The 17,764-nt window shown below is 43.6% G+C and overlaps 2 protein-coding genes across 3 annotated transcripts in view; both read left to right on the forward strand.

Annotated features, from left to right (window-relative positions):
* The first annotated feature begins 6,384 nt into the window (after positions 1 to 6,384).
* Positions 6,385 to 17,764, forward strand: part of LOC130369646 (uncharacterized) — a 196,225-nt gene continuing 184,845 nt past the window's right edge. The window contains exons 1-3 of one of the 2 annotated variants that reach the window (XM_056575137.1): positions 6,385 to 6,412; positions 7,016 to 7,299; positions 14,149 to 14,212. In XM_056575137.1, coding sequence (XP_056431112.1) covers positions 6,400 to 6,412; positions 7,016 to 7,299; positions 14,149 to 14,212 — 361 coding nt within the window. In that variant the 5' untranslated portion in view covers positions 6,385 to 6,399. Of the gene's footprint in view, positions 6,413 to 7,015; positions 7,300 to 13,564; positions 13,645 to 14,148; positions 14,213 to 17,764 lie in introns of those variants that run through there. The other variant, XM_056575138.1, reaches the window with a different exon arrangement.
* On the forward strand, positions 14,367 to 16,275 carry LOC130370368 (zinc finger protein 239-like). The gene is made up of 2 exons (XM_056576129.1): positions 14,367 to 14,391; positions 14,976 to 16,275. Exons 1-2 carry the CDS (start codon positions 14,367 to 14,369, stop codon positions 15,911 to 15,913), a joined length of 963 nt encoding a protein of 320 aa, XP_056432104.1. The 3' UTR covers positions 15,914 to 16,275.

The following is a 17,764-nucleotide window of genomic DNA, read 5'->3' on the forward strand; positions in this document are numbered from 1 at the left end:
GTTGGCTAACCAGCCTTCCATACTGGTTTATTGCAGGATGCCGTACCTGGGATACGATCAATCCCCACCTATATGGTGGTATAGATCGCAAAGTGGAGGGATGGAGACAGAGTCTTCAGCCGCATCTGCCTTATGCAGCCATATGTGTGCGTCATAAATACACATCAGGGCGACTATAAAACAAAAGATAATTTATCAGAGTTAAAATTATTAAAGTGTTGCAGCAGTATTAGTGGCATTTGAAGGTAAACCCACTACTTCCGAATCCAATTTGACAACATAGCATGTATGACTCCTTCCCAGCAGATGTGGCGTCAATTCACCTATTGTCCTTTACTAGGGAGATGTGAAAGAAAACAAAAATCACAATATTAAAACTTGCATTTTCAATATTGGGCGACTCTCTTCTGTCTTAACCGTTACTTAAAATCACAATTCTCTTCATAATCCTATCCGATTGCCTTTCACTATCTATTTAAATTGGACGACCTAATTAAACCTTTTATTCTACCTATTGCTTGCATTTAGTGTTTTCCATATTTTGATTCACTACTATACCAAACCCAAATCCTCTATGTTGATCTTAACTAGTTTATTCAACACTGAATTGATACATTGTTTCTATTTAGTAATTAACCATATCGTTTTATCTGAAGTATGCTTGTGTATCCCCTTGTGTACTCAGTCACTTGGAGTAGGAGAGGATTCTCCCCTACCTCGGCAGCCCTGACACACACACGAGAACAGGCTCACACACACCCTTTCTCATTTTATTTTACTTATTTGTTTTAAATGACATTTGTCATTGTGGATAACCTAAATTAGAAATTTGGATAATGTTTTATCATACTTATTTGGTCTAAATTTTAAGTATTGCCGATTGTTTTTTCTAAATTATAAGATCACTTTTAATAAATTGTCTATTACTTATCATAATCTTGAAGGAAATATTTTATTTGTGTTGTTATCTTAGCACCTAGACCTCGTCAGGTCCAAGCACCAAAATAACATCCACCTATCCACGCAGAGTCCATGGGTTGGGTCCGCTCCTCGTTTGATGAGTCACTTTACCCTGGCGCCATTGAACCCATTGACTCCTGTGGAGTGTGGTGTGCAGACAATTTTTAACGCTAATTGCTCATGTTTGAGTCTAAATAATTATTCCTAAATCCTGTAATCACCATTTAACTTGCTCAGGGACACATCAACACTCAGCTAGGAGAGATGGGGATCGAACCAGCAACCCTTCGGTTACTAGACAACTGCTCTACCTCCTGAGCTAAACGACCCCAGCCACCTCTCCGCTGATTTATTACCTCCGGGTCGGTCCGTGTCCGCCCTTTTTGCTGTCTGGTGGAAAAGGGTTAGTTAAACAATCCTTCTTAGAATGTCCTTCCTGGTTGCACCCAAAACATATTAAAGGACCTCTGCGTTGTCCTTGGGATCCTGGTTGTTGATTGTTTCTAAACTGTCCTCGGGGCCCCTGATTCTGTCTATTTTTATTTGTGGGGTTCCCATAATTATGGATGTGCACATGTGTAACAGGTGGAGTAGGTGACAGTTGGCTCTGAGGCTGTTCTACTGGAAGAGAAAATGCCAATCGTGGATATTGGTTTTGAAGTGCGCCCTGCTGGGCGGCTTGCGATATTACGGCAGCTGGTTCTAAAACACCTGCCTGTCTCTTCTTATCTCTTTCCTTCCTTGTGAGATCTTCCAGCTGAAGCTGATATAGCTTCCTCTGGAGCTCTTTGCTTTTTTCCTGTATTCTTTGTTTATTCTGACGATATTCATCCACTGCATGAACTAAATGGTCATTAAAATCTCTATGAGATCCTGATGTAGACAGTCCAACCACATCCTCTAGCTTGGCTTTGATTGAGCTAGGTAGAATCTCTATCACAGAGTTTCTGAACATGACCGAAAACACAGGATGGATCTCAGGATTCTCATTCGTCTCCAAGCGCCATCAGTCCACTTGGGCCTGGAGGTAGGATGCAGGATTCTCTGTGTCGTTGATAGGGAGACCTCTCATGTTTTTATGATCGATATGGGTCGGAAACTCCCTTCTGAGTGTGGCCCACATCGCCACTCTGTAGCGATCAAGTGAAAGCCCATCGAGCATTGCGTCCATTATATCCAACCCTCCATTCCTCAGTACAGACTCCATTTTAGATAACCCCAATACTCTTGCTAACAGAGCTTTCAGGTCCCCCACTGCCATTAGCTTTCCCACTGTGAGTTCCTCAAATGTTCTAATCCATTTAGACGCCCCGTTATGTATGTTAGGGAGTTTAGCAATGACTCCCTCCAATTCCTGTGAACCCCACGGTTGATAATGGACCTGTTGTCCTTCGACTAGAATAGGATAGTTCCCTGGAGAAGTTTCGGGTGCCCTTTTCCCCCTTTGTGATTTCCTTAGTTTCTCATCTAACTCGAGTGGTGTGGGGCTTAGTACTGCTGTACTGCAGCCAGGCTCCTCTGCCCCTTGTGTCCCAGACCACTCCTCCTTTCTTTTGTTCCGCTTCTTTAATTTCCTTTTAGCATTCTTAGTAATGTGTTGTACACATGGTTGTGATGACCCTTCACCAACATGCTCAATGTCATCCTCCTCCTCTCCTTCATTCTCGTTTTCACCCTCACTACAACAAATGTCAGCATTGTTACACTCTTCCCTTGCTTTCCTGATCCCCTCATAACAGTCCATGTGTATGGGTGCGCCCCTCCTCCCCTGTGTGTTACATTTATTATCTCCTTCATCTAGTGTGACTTCCCCTTTAGATTCTACGTTGTCTTTTAGCAATGGGTACAACGGTACTAGTTTGTGCAGCGGTGACTCAACCGTCAGAGGCAATGGTTGAGCCTTGTTGTTATTAGCTATTATTTCTCCCGCCACTCTCTGTAATGTTCGCCACCTCTCTCCTTCCTCTAAGAACAAAGCTAGTACTGACTTTTCCCTGTCCCTCTTTGCTGAGGCCGTTTTTCCACTTCTGTTATCTATGTAATTCCTTATCACTACCTCCATGTCCCGATACATTATTGGATCAAAAGTCCCTCCCATGGGCCATATAGTACCTGCTGCTTCTGTCCTTTCTTCCCAATTCTCAGAGATCTTTTTCATCTCACCTTTGAGCAATAGACGGTCTCTACTCAAAATCTCTACCGCTGTTGGTGCCATTTTTAATTATTACTTTATTTATCTATTCTGAAGTACAATATTTATTAATACAATTTATTTGAGTTTATTCTGCTAGTTATTTTCTATACTTTATTATCTCTAAGCTACAAACGTGAACTCCTCCCCGGCGCTCGTCTCCCTCCCTGCTTTGCAGGCTCCTGCTCGTCCCCTGTGTGATTGCTCGTGCACGTGCAGTTAGTCAGCGCGGTGATGTCAAAGAAGATTTACACATTTATTCAGCACTTCAACAAATTAACTATTCTCTATCCGTCTAATTTATTTATGATTATCAACTAATTTAAACAAATTAACTATTCTCTGTCCGCCTAATTTATTTATGACAGAATCAACAACAACAAAAAATGAACCGGGTCGTAAAAACCTCCGAGGTAACTTAATCCTAACACGACTTAAATACAGACAATAAGCCGGTTCATACAAGTTCTTTATCTTATATTGAAAAATGTCCGAATTGTTTGTAATTAATTACAAATAAAAAGTTGACCGAGCGTAGAAACTGGCCTTTTGATTAAAATATGAACGGTCGGATGGTACTCCAAACAACAAGCCTATTCTTCCAAAACAATGGCTGAATACATAAACACTCGACCAGATCAAAAACAGACAAGAAACTTCTCAAAATACCAACTCATGCGGTACTCCAACCAAGAAACTTATCTATTCAAAAGTGCGAGAAGCCCGTTTTCTCAAGATACCAAGACCGGAATTAGAAATCCCCCCTTTTCTGCAGTCCAACTGGTCCAAGCAAAGAATTTAAAAATCCCCCCTTTTCTGCAGTCCAACTGGTCCAAGCAAAGAATTTAAAAATCCCCCCTTTTCTGCAGTCCAACTGGTCCAAGCAAAGAATTTAAAAATCCCCCCTTTCCTGCAGTCCAACTGGTCCAAGCAAAGAATCTAAAATTCACCCGTCGGTATCCCACGGAAGCCCTTCTCAAATAAAAATGAATTCATCAACGGCAATGAATTCCAACCCAGCTTTCTGGGATACTCTCAGTCATCCAACAGGTAGGCCTACTTCAACCGACCTGCGGACCGGCACTGTCCTTCCTTCTTCCAGAAGACAGCCACAGGACTTTACAGAAGGCCTATTTAAACAAAACACTGCACTGTCCTTCCTTCCTTCAGAAGACAGCCACAGGACTTTACAGAAGGCCTATTTAAACAAAACACCAAAACACCAATAACAATAACTTGTGTCAAAATAGGGAGCCACGCGTCTTGGTCATTTAGAACCACAGCGCCTAGGGCTTATGTGCGCGCGCACGTCAATCTCTTCCGGAGCTCCCGTCTCTCTCACTCGCTCATTTATCTATAATTTTGGTTCGTTTGATCGAAGAGACACTTTACCTGCTGCTCGGCGTTCAGACGGGGCAAGAACAGATCAAACGACTCTATCCTATATATGGCAAGACAACTTACCCTTGAGCTCTGGTCGTATGATCCGTTCGCGTCCCGTCCTCTGGCCCGGCAGCTGACGAGTCCCTATTTCATCCTGTTCGTGACGCCAATATATGGAAGATTTACCGAGATATAAAACACTTAGACTAATTCAAGAGAGAGAGTAAAATGAAAACGAGGGGTCCGGAGCAAGAATTGACAAAAGACTTTATCGTGCAGAAAAACAACAACGACAACAGCCTGAGTGAGTCTGCAGAGCCTCTGGCTTGCCAACAGATTCAAACCTCTTCTTAAACACACAAAAGCACAGTCCTCAGCAGTTTCTTGTTTTTCTAGGTGTCCACACATAATAAAACACAAATACTTCTAAACAGATGGTCACCGAGATAGTCTAGGACCCAGGAAGTGGAGTCAGCATGCATTGTCTCAGTAGACAACTGCTCCTGGGGGGTTGCGCCCCAACCCCTGCTCTGACCCAAGACTCCCAGGCCTCGTGACCAGCCCTGGATCAAAATCCAAGACGCTTTACATGTTTTCTACCATTAGATATACAGGCCTAATTTTAATCATAGTTTACCATAGAATATAATCATTAATTTCTACCACACAAGCACACCATCCGAGAGGGTTTTCAGTGTCGCTGGAAATGTTGTCACCCCTCTCAGATCCTCTCTCAAACTGTATAAGGTTAACATGCTGGTTTTCCTTGCTCGTAACAAGGACATGACCGAGTTATAAATCATCGCTGTGTGTGTGTGTGTGTGTGTGTGTGTGTGTGTGTGTGTGTGTGTGTGTGTGTGTGTGTGTGTGTGTGAAATTGTAGTGCCTGGTTTCTCTTATTTTGTATAGGCTACTTAATTTAAAAAAAAAAAAACGGGCAATTATTTTATTTATTTATTATTTATTTTATTTTATGCATTTAAACGTTCAGCCTTCTCCTGAATTTAGTTTTTAAGTTCAATCAGGAGAAACAACTTGCATCTGTGCCGTTACCGCCCTTTGATCTGCATTCAATAAATAAGAAGTGTTATAAAATTGCCTCGTCTTTTTTTTAATAACCTTTTTTAAATTAAAAAAATTAAAAAGAATTGCAATAATATCGCATACCGCGATATTGCGCCCCCGCGGTGAAAATTCCTCAACCGTGACAGCCCTACCGCTACACCCGTAGTAGAGAGGTGTTGCTGCATTGTCTATACAACAGAGACAACGCAGCGATATCAACATGAGTTGTTCTAACTGGAGGAATACTGATATCCACATGCTGCTGACCATCATGGGAGAGAAGGTGATGCAGTTGCATTTAATGAAGACGGGGAAAGCTGGTACCATCTACGGGAAAGTACCAGAAGAACTTTTCTTACGATGCATGGTCAGCAAAATAAAGCATATGTTGTCGTTTTTGCACTTGTTGTTTTATCCTACACTGAGATGTAAACTCATTCTTGCATGAGTGTCTTGAATTTTAAAAAAAAACATTCGGAGTATGCAATTTATTGATAAGACGTGTACTCTCCGTGCATAGCCCCGCCTTCTCAGAGTGAACCAAGAAAGCTGGCTCTGTGATGAAGGGGGATTTTACCCCCTCAGTTTTACACAGGCAAGACAATGAATTTGCAGGGCGTGCAAAGCCGCGAACGAACCGGCTTGGCAGTGTAACAATGCATAATGTGTCCTTAGTGGGGATTGACAACTATTCTGTGCAAATGAAAGAATATGTCTTGAGTGTGTTTCCTTCTTTATGTGGAAAGCAGCAGACCCCAGACACCATTTCAATCAAGGTTGAAGAGGATATTGGTGGAGGCATGCCCGCTGTAGGTTAGTGATACACATTGCATCCATGGAAGCAAACGACCTACCAACTGAGAATGTACTCGATTCTAACTGCGCTGAAAAGCCTGGTCCTTTTTGGAAAAGCATCATGACCAGCGCCCTGCTAAAACACGAGTCAAACTTGGGAGTAGCATTTCAAAGATGGAATCAGTCAAGAGCCCAGAAGGGTTTCAAGACGGATGCCACATGAGCTGGTTTATTATTCTCAAACATCAATGAATTCAAAATGTATAAATGTTAGCTGATCAGCTTACAGGGAAGGACACGTTGTCGCTTGTTATTGTCAAAAATAGAATAATTGCGCTTGTCTCGCATGTCATGTTGTGATCAGATCATTTTGCTCTGGTTTTCGTTCAGTGTCCTCCACCTGGCCCCCGCTTGAGCTTTGAGTCTAGGGGGGAGTGTGTTGGAGAAGACACCCCTCTCCAAAACTCTGAATCTTTGTCTGCAGTACACATTTTAAACCCTCTGCGTCAATGGTACATACATTGAAATAGTTTCAAATGTACAAATACACAGTTTACCTCCTTTTATGCAAACATTGTACCGAAACAATTACTTTCTGTCATTTTTTTTCTCCCTCTGCAGAAGACTGCGATGCCTTTGGAGACCGTAGCACGCAGCGCGGCGCCACCTCGGAGAGTCTGGGTGTGGGCGGCCCTGGCTCCTCCCACATGTCCAGTCACAGCGGGGAGCTGAAGATCCTGAGCGTCTACGGTAAAGGGGAGGGCCCACTGGCGGTGGACGGCCATGACACCGTCTTCACCGCGTCAGAAGTGGAGGCCCTGAACTCGCTGTCTGCGGACCACAGCGCGGCCAAGAGCCTGGAGCGCGGCGAGCGGCTGGTCTGCCACGAGGAGCTGAGTGTGCAGGTTGGAAATCATCTTCTTATTCAGCGATCGAAATGAGAGGCTTCCTCTGCTACAACTCCAGCACACACCCTTAGAAAGCACACTCCTTTATGATTTAATGAGTCGTAAGTGGGGATTAAAAACTATTCTGTTCAAATGAAATAATGTCTTGTGTGTGTTTCCTTCTCTATGTCGAAAGCAGCAGACCCCAGACACCATTTCAATCAAGGTTGAAGAGGATATTGGTGGAGGCATGCCCGCTGTAGGTTAGTAATACACATTGCATCCATGCAAGCAAAGAACCTGGATCAACTGAGAATGTACTCGATTCTAACTGCGCTGAAAAGCCTGGTCCTCTTTGGAAAAGAATCATGACCACACGAGTCAAACTTGGGAGTTGTATTTCAAAGTTGGAATCAGTCAAGGCCCCAGAAGGGTTTCAAGATAAATATCACATGAGCTGGTTTATTATTCTCAAAGATCAATGAACTCTAAATGTATAAATGTTAGCTGATCAGCTTACAGGGATGGACACGTTGTCACTTGCTATTGTCAAAATAGAATAATTGCGCTTCTCTCGCATGTCATGCTCAGATCATTTTGCGCTGGTGTTCGTTCGGTGTCCTCCACCTGGCCCCCGCTTGAGCTTTGAGTCTAGGGGGGAGGGTGCTGGAGGAGACATCCCTCTCCAAAACTCTGAATCTTTGTACACATTTTAAACCCTCGGTCTCATTATTACATAAACATTAGGGCTGTAACAATAAACCAACTCACGATTCGGTTTGTATCAAGATTTTTGACCCACGGTTCGATACATCCCACGATTATTTTAATCTAAAAAGCTTTTTATTTAAACATCACTTATGTAACAATAAACTTAATGTAACATTTAATAAAAAATATTTTGGAACACAGATTTGAACAGAAAGAATATTATTAATGTATCGCTAAATTAATAAATAAATAACCAAAGATTGCAGTTGGAGGATGCTTGCAGGTAGGCAAAAACCCTCAACTAGTTTTGTGGTTTAGTCAAATATCCTATTATGGATTCTTATTAGGCTATGTAGCTTAAATAATGACATAATCAGGCCGGATAGAATGCAACATGTTTAATAGCCTAACTTTCAAATAGATGGGGAAAAAACATGAACGTCTGATTCGCGATAACGAGGCAGTGTTACGAGTAGCGTATGTATGTGTGTGTGAGTGACGTCAGCGAGTGAATGGGCGAGCGAGGAGAGCGAGCGGTAGCGTGTGTGTGTGTGTGTGTCTAGTGAAGAAACAAACGAGTCCGGTAGAATAAAGTACCCATCCTGTCAATCGGTGGCCGCTTCATTCCGACCTATAAGCAGACCAACTGCCGTTCAAAGCACACAAAACACTAGAGACAGGATCAGACAGGCTATTTTTTCGCATTTGTCAAACTCTGGATAAATGTCGTTCATATCGCATATGAGGACTTCGCAGGCTGTTGAGAAATGCAATCCTCCGTAGCCACGGAGAGCGGTCATCACAGATGGGGCATCGCGTCGCAGATTTACGGCATCGATAAGAGGAGCGGTGTCAGCAGACTATTATTCAGACAGATTATTAGCAAATTGGGTAGATGACAAATGTTTTTTTTTTTAATTTTTTAAAACAAAGTTCAACATTTCTTGAGAATTGTATGAATTTGTAATGTTCAAATACTGTAGTTTTTGAAACTGCTAGAGGTTAGCAGATTTTTTACTCGTAATGTAATTTATTAAGCTTTTCTCACAGCTCCAGACAAAATATGTCCTGCGGTGTGACATGACATTACAATACAATTCTAATATTTAAATATAATTGATTTCAAATACAAATCAGGTATGTTTTAAGGTTAAGAAGTTTTCTTAAGGAATGATCCTTACAATTCTGCATATGTATTTTTTCACAGCTGTTTTTGGATTCTATTCCTTACTTGTGCCATCTTTTATCACTCGCTCCCGTGGAAATATTGTGTAAAATGAGAAAAGATATTTGAAAATGTAGATTTTTTTTCTTTTGATAGTTATATTATGCAATGTTTTACATAATTGTTAAAGCTAGTTAACATAGTAAACGTTAATTAATTGTGTTTGAAGTGATGCCACACCACAGGAGGTGCCGTCACACCACAGGACGAAATGAGACACTCTATGAACATTTACGTTGAAATATATTATATTTTTGTAACAACAACAAGAGAAATTGGACATTCTGGAGGAATCACTTACAGAAGAAATGATCGGAACATAATGACAAACTGTCAATCAGCCAATATTTAAAATAGGAGGTAGAAATGATTTAAAGGGGACATATTATACCACCAGGTTTGACTGTGATTAGCCATTACAAGCCGTTTTGAAAATGTGCAGCTTCTGACATCACAGGTGGGCGTGTCCACCTAGATGTGTGCTGGATAGATCAGTCTACCAGCCTACCCAGTGGACTGTAGCAAACGTTGATTATCTATCCGTCATACATCTAGGTGGACACGCCCACCTGTGATGTCAGAAGCTGCACATTTTCAAAACGGCTTGTAATGGCTAATCACACTCACACCTGGTAGTATAATATGTCCCCTTTAATTATTTGAATGATTTAGGAGAAATGGCAAACTTGTGTGTTAAACATGAGCTAGTCCAGTTTGGTTAATTTGGCAACTCGACCATAGGGCTCAGGCTCTGAAATTGTACCAATTATGTCACTCAGAGTAGTAAATGTTATCCTCTTTGTCAGGCCACTGAAAGGCATTCTTTCCGTGTTGAACCATACAGTTTACCTGTATTTCCTCTCCCTGAATATTCAGCACTTGGCCCACATATTGCTTCTCATCATATTTCACAATGATGAACTTTCCCACTTCCAACATGTCTTGGTCACTTTCAATGTCTTCATCTAAGGACGGGATAGGGGTCATCTCTTGAGCTGGACTGTCAGCGGTCATTGTGACTTTTGTGACCTTGAAGCAGCCACACACCTTTGGATAGCTGCAGAGGCAACTTACTGCCCTATGAAACACCTCCCCTGGTGTTGTACAGTAAATCTGGTGTGTACCTAGTATGCCTTTCACAGCTGGGAGCACAGGAGGGAGCAGTTTGTCAAATTTTTCTATGTCCTTTTCCTCTATCCATTTAATTTGGCTTTTCATCTCCTCTTTGCTGGACAAGAAGTCAAAGAGGGCCTCTGCAGTTTGCAGATCAGCTCCCCTTTGGACAGCCTGATCTGCCATCCGCTTCACGCAAGCTCCAACCCCATCAGGAGCTCCTTTTCCATGGCCCCGTTCACTGTAATTCCATGTGAGACACTTGAACCCCCAGGTAAATGGCACTGTACTCATCAAGAAACAATTTGTCTTGTTGCGATACTGTGTCACAGGACCATCACTGTAAAGGTGGAGTGACTCAAACGGTGTGTTGTGCTGCATTTGGAGGTCTTCAATGACTGGCTGTAAGTGAGCCCATACAGCACGCTCATTATGCCTCAGTGATTTTGAAACGGTTGCAAAACTCTGAATGGCCGTTATGGTGTAGGCAACCACTGTATGAATGGTTTCTATTTCCACCAAAGTGGAAAGATTGAATTTCGGTATTCAGTTTGCATCCATAATCCTCATAGAAATCTACATGCAACACCAAATCATTTTCTTTCAATTTCTCTTTTAACTCCCTCATTTTGGCTGATTGGTGCATCCAATTGAATTGATGGGATGCAATTGTCTCCAGATGATGCTGGAAGGTCTCGGCCAGCTCTCCCAGCGTTCCCTCAACCCCTTTCTTAGCCCAGTTGGTGAACACCTTTTCCCCTGCAGTCACCTTCACCCGCTCCCACTGCTCCCACGTAGCGAACAGGATCGTGTGTGTTGAAACGCACCTCATCAAAACAGCAGTTAGTGCACTGTCTGTGCATACATTCTTGTTCCTCTGTGTTACAAGTAATGGAAGAAAGAAGATTAGACAGACTTTTGGTTGAAATCATGCCTTTAAAAACCAAAGTCAATCAGCAGGCGCATGTTGTCATGCTGGTAGCATGCGCAGGTATTTCTATCTGTTGGCCTGGCCTCTGTTATGTGCTTGGGCCTGTAGCGAGCAAACTGCCGATAAGACATTTGCTGTGTGACGCTAGATGCTTGGTTGTATTTGGAGTGTAGCTCACTCAAGGTTTTGGTTAAAACCCGCCGCTGCATTTTGTTATTTTTCCGGCCTACAGTATCCCTTTTTCCTGCCAAGAGCCTGCTGTTTTCATCCCTGGAAAGAAAGTTGGTGACTTGCTGTTTTTTTTGTGTCGCGGCTCTTTTCGGCGAAGGTCTGATGGTAGGTTGACGTACTTTCTTAGCTTTATTCCAGCGATGCTTTTGAACCCTCATCTTACTATTGGCTTTCTTCATGCCATCGAGCATTGCTTTTAGCTCCTTGTTTTCTCTTCAAGCCTCTTCATTTTGGCTGTCAACTTGGATTGAAAAACCTTTTTGGGGGGACTTGGAATTGGGGTAAGATGAGCAGAAGAAAGATGAAATGGACTAAAGGACTCATCATGTTCTTCGTGTGATGGGGGAGTAATGTCCAAAATGGCTGCCAGATCCTTCTTCTTCTTCCTGTTCCTTGTCTTTGTATTCTTCCATTCCTCACAAAGCTTTGCTCTCTTTTGTTTTGGGAGGCTGGTTATGTTTCTTGGTTGGATTTCTCCTTTAGCTTTCTGTTGTTGATATCTGTTGATGGAACAGAGACAGCTTTTACATGTTTTCTACACAAGTGTACGTCTTAGAGAATGTTTAACCAACTTAATTTCCCTATTATAAAAGTATTTACTTTCTTCTTCTCTCCCTAAGGATCTCCTCATGTTTGGCTTCATCCTGCGCTAACCTTTCCCGGTACCTCTTTGTCCTTTCTTTGCTCATGCCTAAAAACTGACAAAAATCACAGATTAATGATCAGTGACTGTTAACATACCACATACAACAAACAATGACTTCAGATATATTTTATTTTTATTTATGTTTAATATATGTTTAATATTTATAATATGTGTTTAATATATATAGAGACATAGATATATTTATGTTTAATATTTCAAAAATAACAGACGAGAATCTAGCTAGACATCTGACTTAATTATGTCACACCACAGGACAGGGCTGTCACACCACAGGACTCTTTCACCTTTGCAGACATTTTGAGTCATTGCTACACAAGACTGACCTTGGGCATTACAGTAACTGGATAAGTTCATTGTTTTAAACCTAAATATGATTCATTTTCCAAAAAAAAAATATTTCGATTTTTTCACGAACTAGAGCCGTCACACCACAGGACTATCAAAAATGGACACGTTCATGTTCTGACAGAAACTATGAAATTGATCAAATTGATAAGAGATTAACACTCTCTTGATAAGAGGTCAAACACACCTTTGACCTTCTTGGCACATCCAAACTTCTGGGGGATATCCTGGTAGGGGGCTTGACTAAAAGACCCCTATGGCTGTCCAAGTAACTGCCAGTCAAAAAAACTGATATCCTATGTCACACCGCAGGACAGCATTTGTGTTTCAAAACTAAATTTACTTTAAATATTATTTTTGTACTTTTTACCATTTTGAAAACTTAAGTTAATTAAGTAAATACATACAAAATAATGCCAAGGCATTTATTAGTTTCTCCAAAGGTCTCTGCTTTATTTAATTAATATTTACATTTGATGAGTCATCAATGTTACTGTCACACTTTTAAGTAAAATACTGTTATATGTTACACTGCCATTTGATGGTTTAATGGGAAAATGCTTTTAATTTAACATTTATGCCTAATTATAAAAAAATCATGTGTCACGTCATCTGCCCAATTTCCGACAATTTGACCGGAGAGTTAGAAAGGGCGTATCGTGCTTGTGCCTTCTCACACCGCGAGACAGGTTTGTGGTTTTGAGTGTCGTGATTCCGGTTTCAATATGCACATCATTACAGCCCTAATAAACATGCATTTAAAAAGTTTATTTCATGTGTACAAATACACACTACCTCCTTTTATGCAAACAGTGTATCAAAACAATTACTTGGTCTTTTTTTTCTCCCTCTGCAGAAGACTGTGATGCCTTTGGAGACCGTAGCACGCAGCGCGGCGCCACCTCGGAGAGTCTGGGTGTGGAAGGCCCTGGCTCCTCCCACACTTCCAGTCACAGCGGGGAGCTGAAGATCCTGAGCGTCTACGGTAAAGGGGAGGGCCCACTGGCGGTGGGCGGCCATGACACCCTCTTCACGGCGTCAGAAGTGGAGGCCCTGAACTCGCTGTCTGCGGACCACAGCGCGGCCAAGAGCATGGAGCGCGGCGAGCGGCTGGTCTGCCACGAGGAGCTGAGTGTGCAGGTTGGAAATCATCTTCGTATTCAGCATCCAAATGAGAGGCTTCTTCTGCTACAACTCCAGCACACACCCTTATAAAGCACACTCCTTTATGATTTAATGTTCCGTAAATGTAGCCTGCCTATTGCCAGACCAAGCTCAATCGTAGATTGTACTTTGGTCTGGGGAAGCTGCTGTCATTGTCTTCAGCACAAGAGGCTTGATCAACTTGTTCAACTGACTCTGTACCCAAATGGCTGCTTGCCGTCGCTTCCCTGTCGTCATTGTGTTAAACCAGCCAATAGGGCGCCAGGGGGAGAACTAACCAACTCGGTGATTGGCGCCTCCAAAAACGTATCGGAAGCAGAAAGAACTGAATTGCTCTTCTCCAGACCCTTCTACAGGGCGAATTCAAATCACCGTCAGAACAGGCTGGGGGCACCCAGTCTATCGTAGGTGGGGATTAACAACTATCTGTGCAAATGAAAGAATTTGTCTTGCGTGTGTTTCCCTCTTTTTGGAAAGCAGCAGACCCCAGACACCATTTCAATCAAGATTGAAGAGGATATTGGTGGAGGCATTCCCGCTGTAGGTTAGTAATACACATTGCATCCATGCAAGCAAACGACCTACCAACTGAGAATGTACTCGATTCTACCTACGCTAAAAAGCATGGTCCTCTTTTGAAAAGAATCATGACCAAAGCCCTCCTAAAACACAAGGAATATTATACAGTTTATGGTAGAATGGTTTACATCTTCTTCATGGCAGGTGTCAGGAATGCTGAATCCGCTCTGATTCCCAGTATAACTACAGTATTGGTAAAGCAGGTGATAGGAAACAACAGATGACCTGGGTTGTGTCTTTATGACCTCCCCTCATCCTTAAAAGGCGGAGACATAGCGGTGCCTTCTCAGCTGGAGCCTTTGACCCTTGACCCCCCCAAGGGGAACAAGGGAAATGCATAATAAACAAAAAGACGTTAGAAAGAAAGTCTCAAAATATACTTCTTCCAATACATCAGTGTATGCAAGTACAGGCTGTATCCCTTTGTGCAAATAATTAATTAATACCATTACTTACTCTGTCTTTGTTTTCCTATCTGAAGAAGACGGCAATGACATCAGAGACTGCAGAACGCAGCGCGGCGACACCTCAGAGAGTCTGGGTGTGGACGCCCCTGGCTCCTCCCACATGGCCAGTCACAACGGGGAGCTGCGGATCCTGAACGTCTACGGACAAGGGGAGGGCCCACTGGCGGTGGACGGCCATGACGCTCTCTTCACCACGTCAGAACCGGAGGCCTTGAGCTCGCTGTCCGTGGACCGCAGTGTGGCCAAGAGCCTGAACTGCAGCATGCAGTTCAACCATTGCGTGTGACCATTGCGCAAAGTGCTTTGGACAAACAGCCGCCCTTCAGATCCACATTAGGACTCACACCGGGGAGAAGCCCTACAAGTGTGACCATTGCGCAAAGTGCTTCAGACAGACGAGCCAGCTTACGGGCCACATGAGGACTCACACCGGGGAGAAGCCCTACAAGTGTGACCATTGCGCAAAGGGCTTTGGACATTCAAGCCATCTTAAGAACCACATGAGGACTCACACCGGCGAAATGCCCTACAAGTGTGACCAATGCACGAAGAGCTTCGGACAGACAAGCCATCTTAAGAGCCACATGAGGACTCACACCGGCGAAATGCCCTACAAGTGTGACCATTGCGCAAAGGGCTTCGGACAGCCATGCCATCTTAAGAGCCACATGAGGACTCACACCGGCGAAATGCCCTACAAGTGTGACCATTGCGCAAAGAGCTTCGGACATTCAAGCCATCTTAAGAGGCACATGTGGACTCACACCGGCGAGATGCCCTACAAGTGTGACCAATGCGCAAAGCGCTTCGTACAGACAAGCCAGCTTAAGAGCCACATGTGGACTCACACCGGGGAGAAGCCCTACAAGTGTGACCAATGCGCAATGCGCTTCGAACAGACAAGCACCCTTCAGATCCACATGAGGACTCACACCGGGGAGAAGCCCTTCAAGTGTGACCACTACGCAAAGCGCTTCAGACAAAGAGGCAGCCTGAATGTCCACATGAGGACTCACACCGGGGAGAAGCCCTACAAGTGTGACCAATGCACGGAGCGCTTCATTTATAAAGCCTGCCTGAAGAGCCACATGAAGACTCACACCGGAGAGAAGCCCTACAGGTCTGAACAAATGCACGAAGCTCTTCAGTCAGAAAAGGCACCTGGAGGACCACATGTGTTATGTATTTTAAGCACATAAGCTGCCCCCACATAGCCACTAGGAAGCAGGATCGAACACACAAGCTGTAATATCTACCCCAGCTACAGAAGGCAGCATCTTTAAGACAGACGCGGAAGCTGCAGCTAAGAGCTAGACCAAGCCCACTTCACATAAGCCAGGCCTACTTGGTCCAATTTCAGCGACCGGAGCCAGCGGAGGTCAGAGAATCATAGGCGCCCCGCAGAGAGACTCGGGCCTAAGCCCGGGGCTCGAAGTAGCTCACGGTATTACTCTCTACTAGTGTTGGATACAATTCCCTCCCTTTTGCTTCATAGTTACCATACCGAAATACTTAAACAAATAAAGTGAGTTAAAAGCCACCTGTTTCGAACTACTTTCAACAAGAGCACGACAATTGCCACATGAGGCCTCACTCCGGGGAGAAGCCCTACATGGGTGACCAATGCGCAAGGCGCTTCAGTCATGGCTCCAAGCTGAAGATCCACGCGAGGACTCACACCGGGGAGAAGCCCTGGGTGTGTCTACTACCGCCCAGTAGCTCGAACACCTGTGATCATGAAATGCTTTGAAAGGCTGGTCTTTCACCACATTAAAGATTAACTGAACTGAAATAATCAACATCGTCAACGTTTTAGTTCTGAAAAATATAAAATTATTGCAAAAGTCAATATATAGCATTTTTTTAGCAACAAAAGATAATGCGTCTTTTAGTATTCGAGCGCCGATGACGTCACTTGCATGGTACAACTAGGTCGTTGCTGCAGACTCGCGAATGTCACTCCACCGTTGAAAATAGTGATTTTGATATGGCTGGTTATGCGTTTGGGCCTGTGAGGGACATGCCTGTTGTGTCCGACTGCCCCCCCCGTGGAGAGGGATCAATTTCAGGCTCCAGCTCCACCTTCGGATCGTGTGGGTGTGACTGGTGTGCGTGTGGGTGCTGCCGGAGCATGGACACTGCCATTGAATCGGTCTGCTGCCGAGAGGTCCCGGTCAACCTTGACCATCTAATGGTGGGATTAGGTTGCATAACCGTGCATAGGGCATTTCGGTTGCTGTGCGGCGAGAGAGGTTTTGGAAGTGGCCATGCTCTCTCTAAGGGACGTCCGAGCGGAGACACTGGAGCGCCCCATAAATAGCAACCAAGTAAGGCGAAAACAATCTTTCTCCCTCCGTTTTCCTTTGATGCGTTTCAGGAATTTCTCCGTAAAGACTGACTCATTGCGGAAACGCAACGAGCTGTACAAACGCTGTAGTACCTACATATTCAAGGCGCTGGTTCTCCGCAAAAATAAGAGGAGCGAATCAAGCCTGCGCGCATCCAGTTTGCGCGCTGTATAAAAAAGTTCAAGTCGAGGCGGAGATAGTTGTTGTTTAACCTTTTAGATTGAGTAGAAATACTTTTTAATGTACAGTTAGTAATTAAGTTGACCAAGGGGCTGTATTTAAAGCTACTAAAATAATACAAAAAAAACCTAACTTTCCACGCAACTCTAACGTCGCTTCAGGCGTCCACACGAATTCTAACACGAAACCGCATAGGTCCGGTTTTATTTGAAACCACCATGGGACCAAGGACCTATTAAAGAACGTGGTTTATTATCTGCCTAATAACATGGTGATTAAAGACCTGTGTAGTGGCAGCTTTCCAGCAGCCATTTCTGGGAGCGGATACAACCGGACAATGCGCGTCGTAAATTATAGGTCTATTTATTTGTTCCTTCTTGGTCAATAATAAACATATGTCCCTATCGCATTCACACGGTTGATAAATTGTTTGCCACTTCCCCCCCACATGGTCACAGGTAACCCATCAATACATCAAGTCACAACGGGCGACGTCCCACTCCATTGGGTTAGGGTTAGGGT

The sequence above is a fragment of the Gadus chalcogrammus genome, chromosome 17 (assembly GCF_026213295.1).
Source record: "Gadus chalcogrammus isolate NIFS_2021 chromosome 17, NIFS_Gcha_1.0, whole genome shotgun sequence".
Lineage (NCBI taxonomy): Eukaryota > Metazoa > Chordata > Actinopteri > Gadiformes > Gadidae > Gadus > Gadus chalcogrammus.

Bases quoted from the DNA above. Each gene is read 5' to 3' on its own strand.
- LOC130370368 (XM_056576129.1), top strand. From the start codon at position 14,367: ATGGTTTACATCTTCTTCATGGCAG. The intron at 14,392-14,975 runs GTGTCAGGAATG...CCTGAACTGCAG, and splicing joins TTACATCTTCTTCATGGCAG to CATGCAGTTCAACCATTGCG.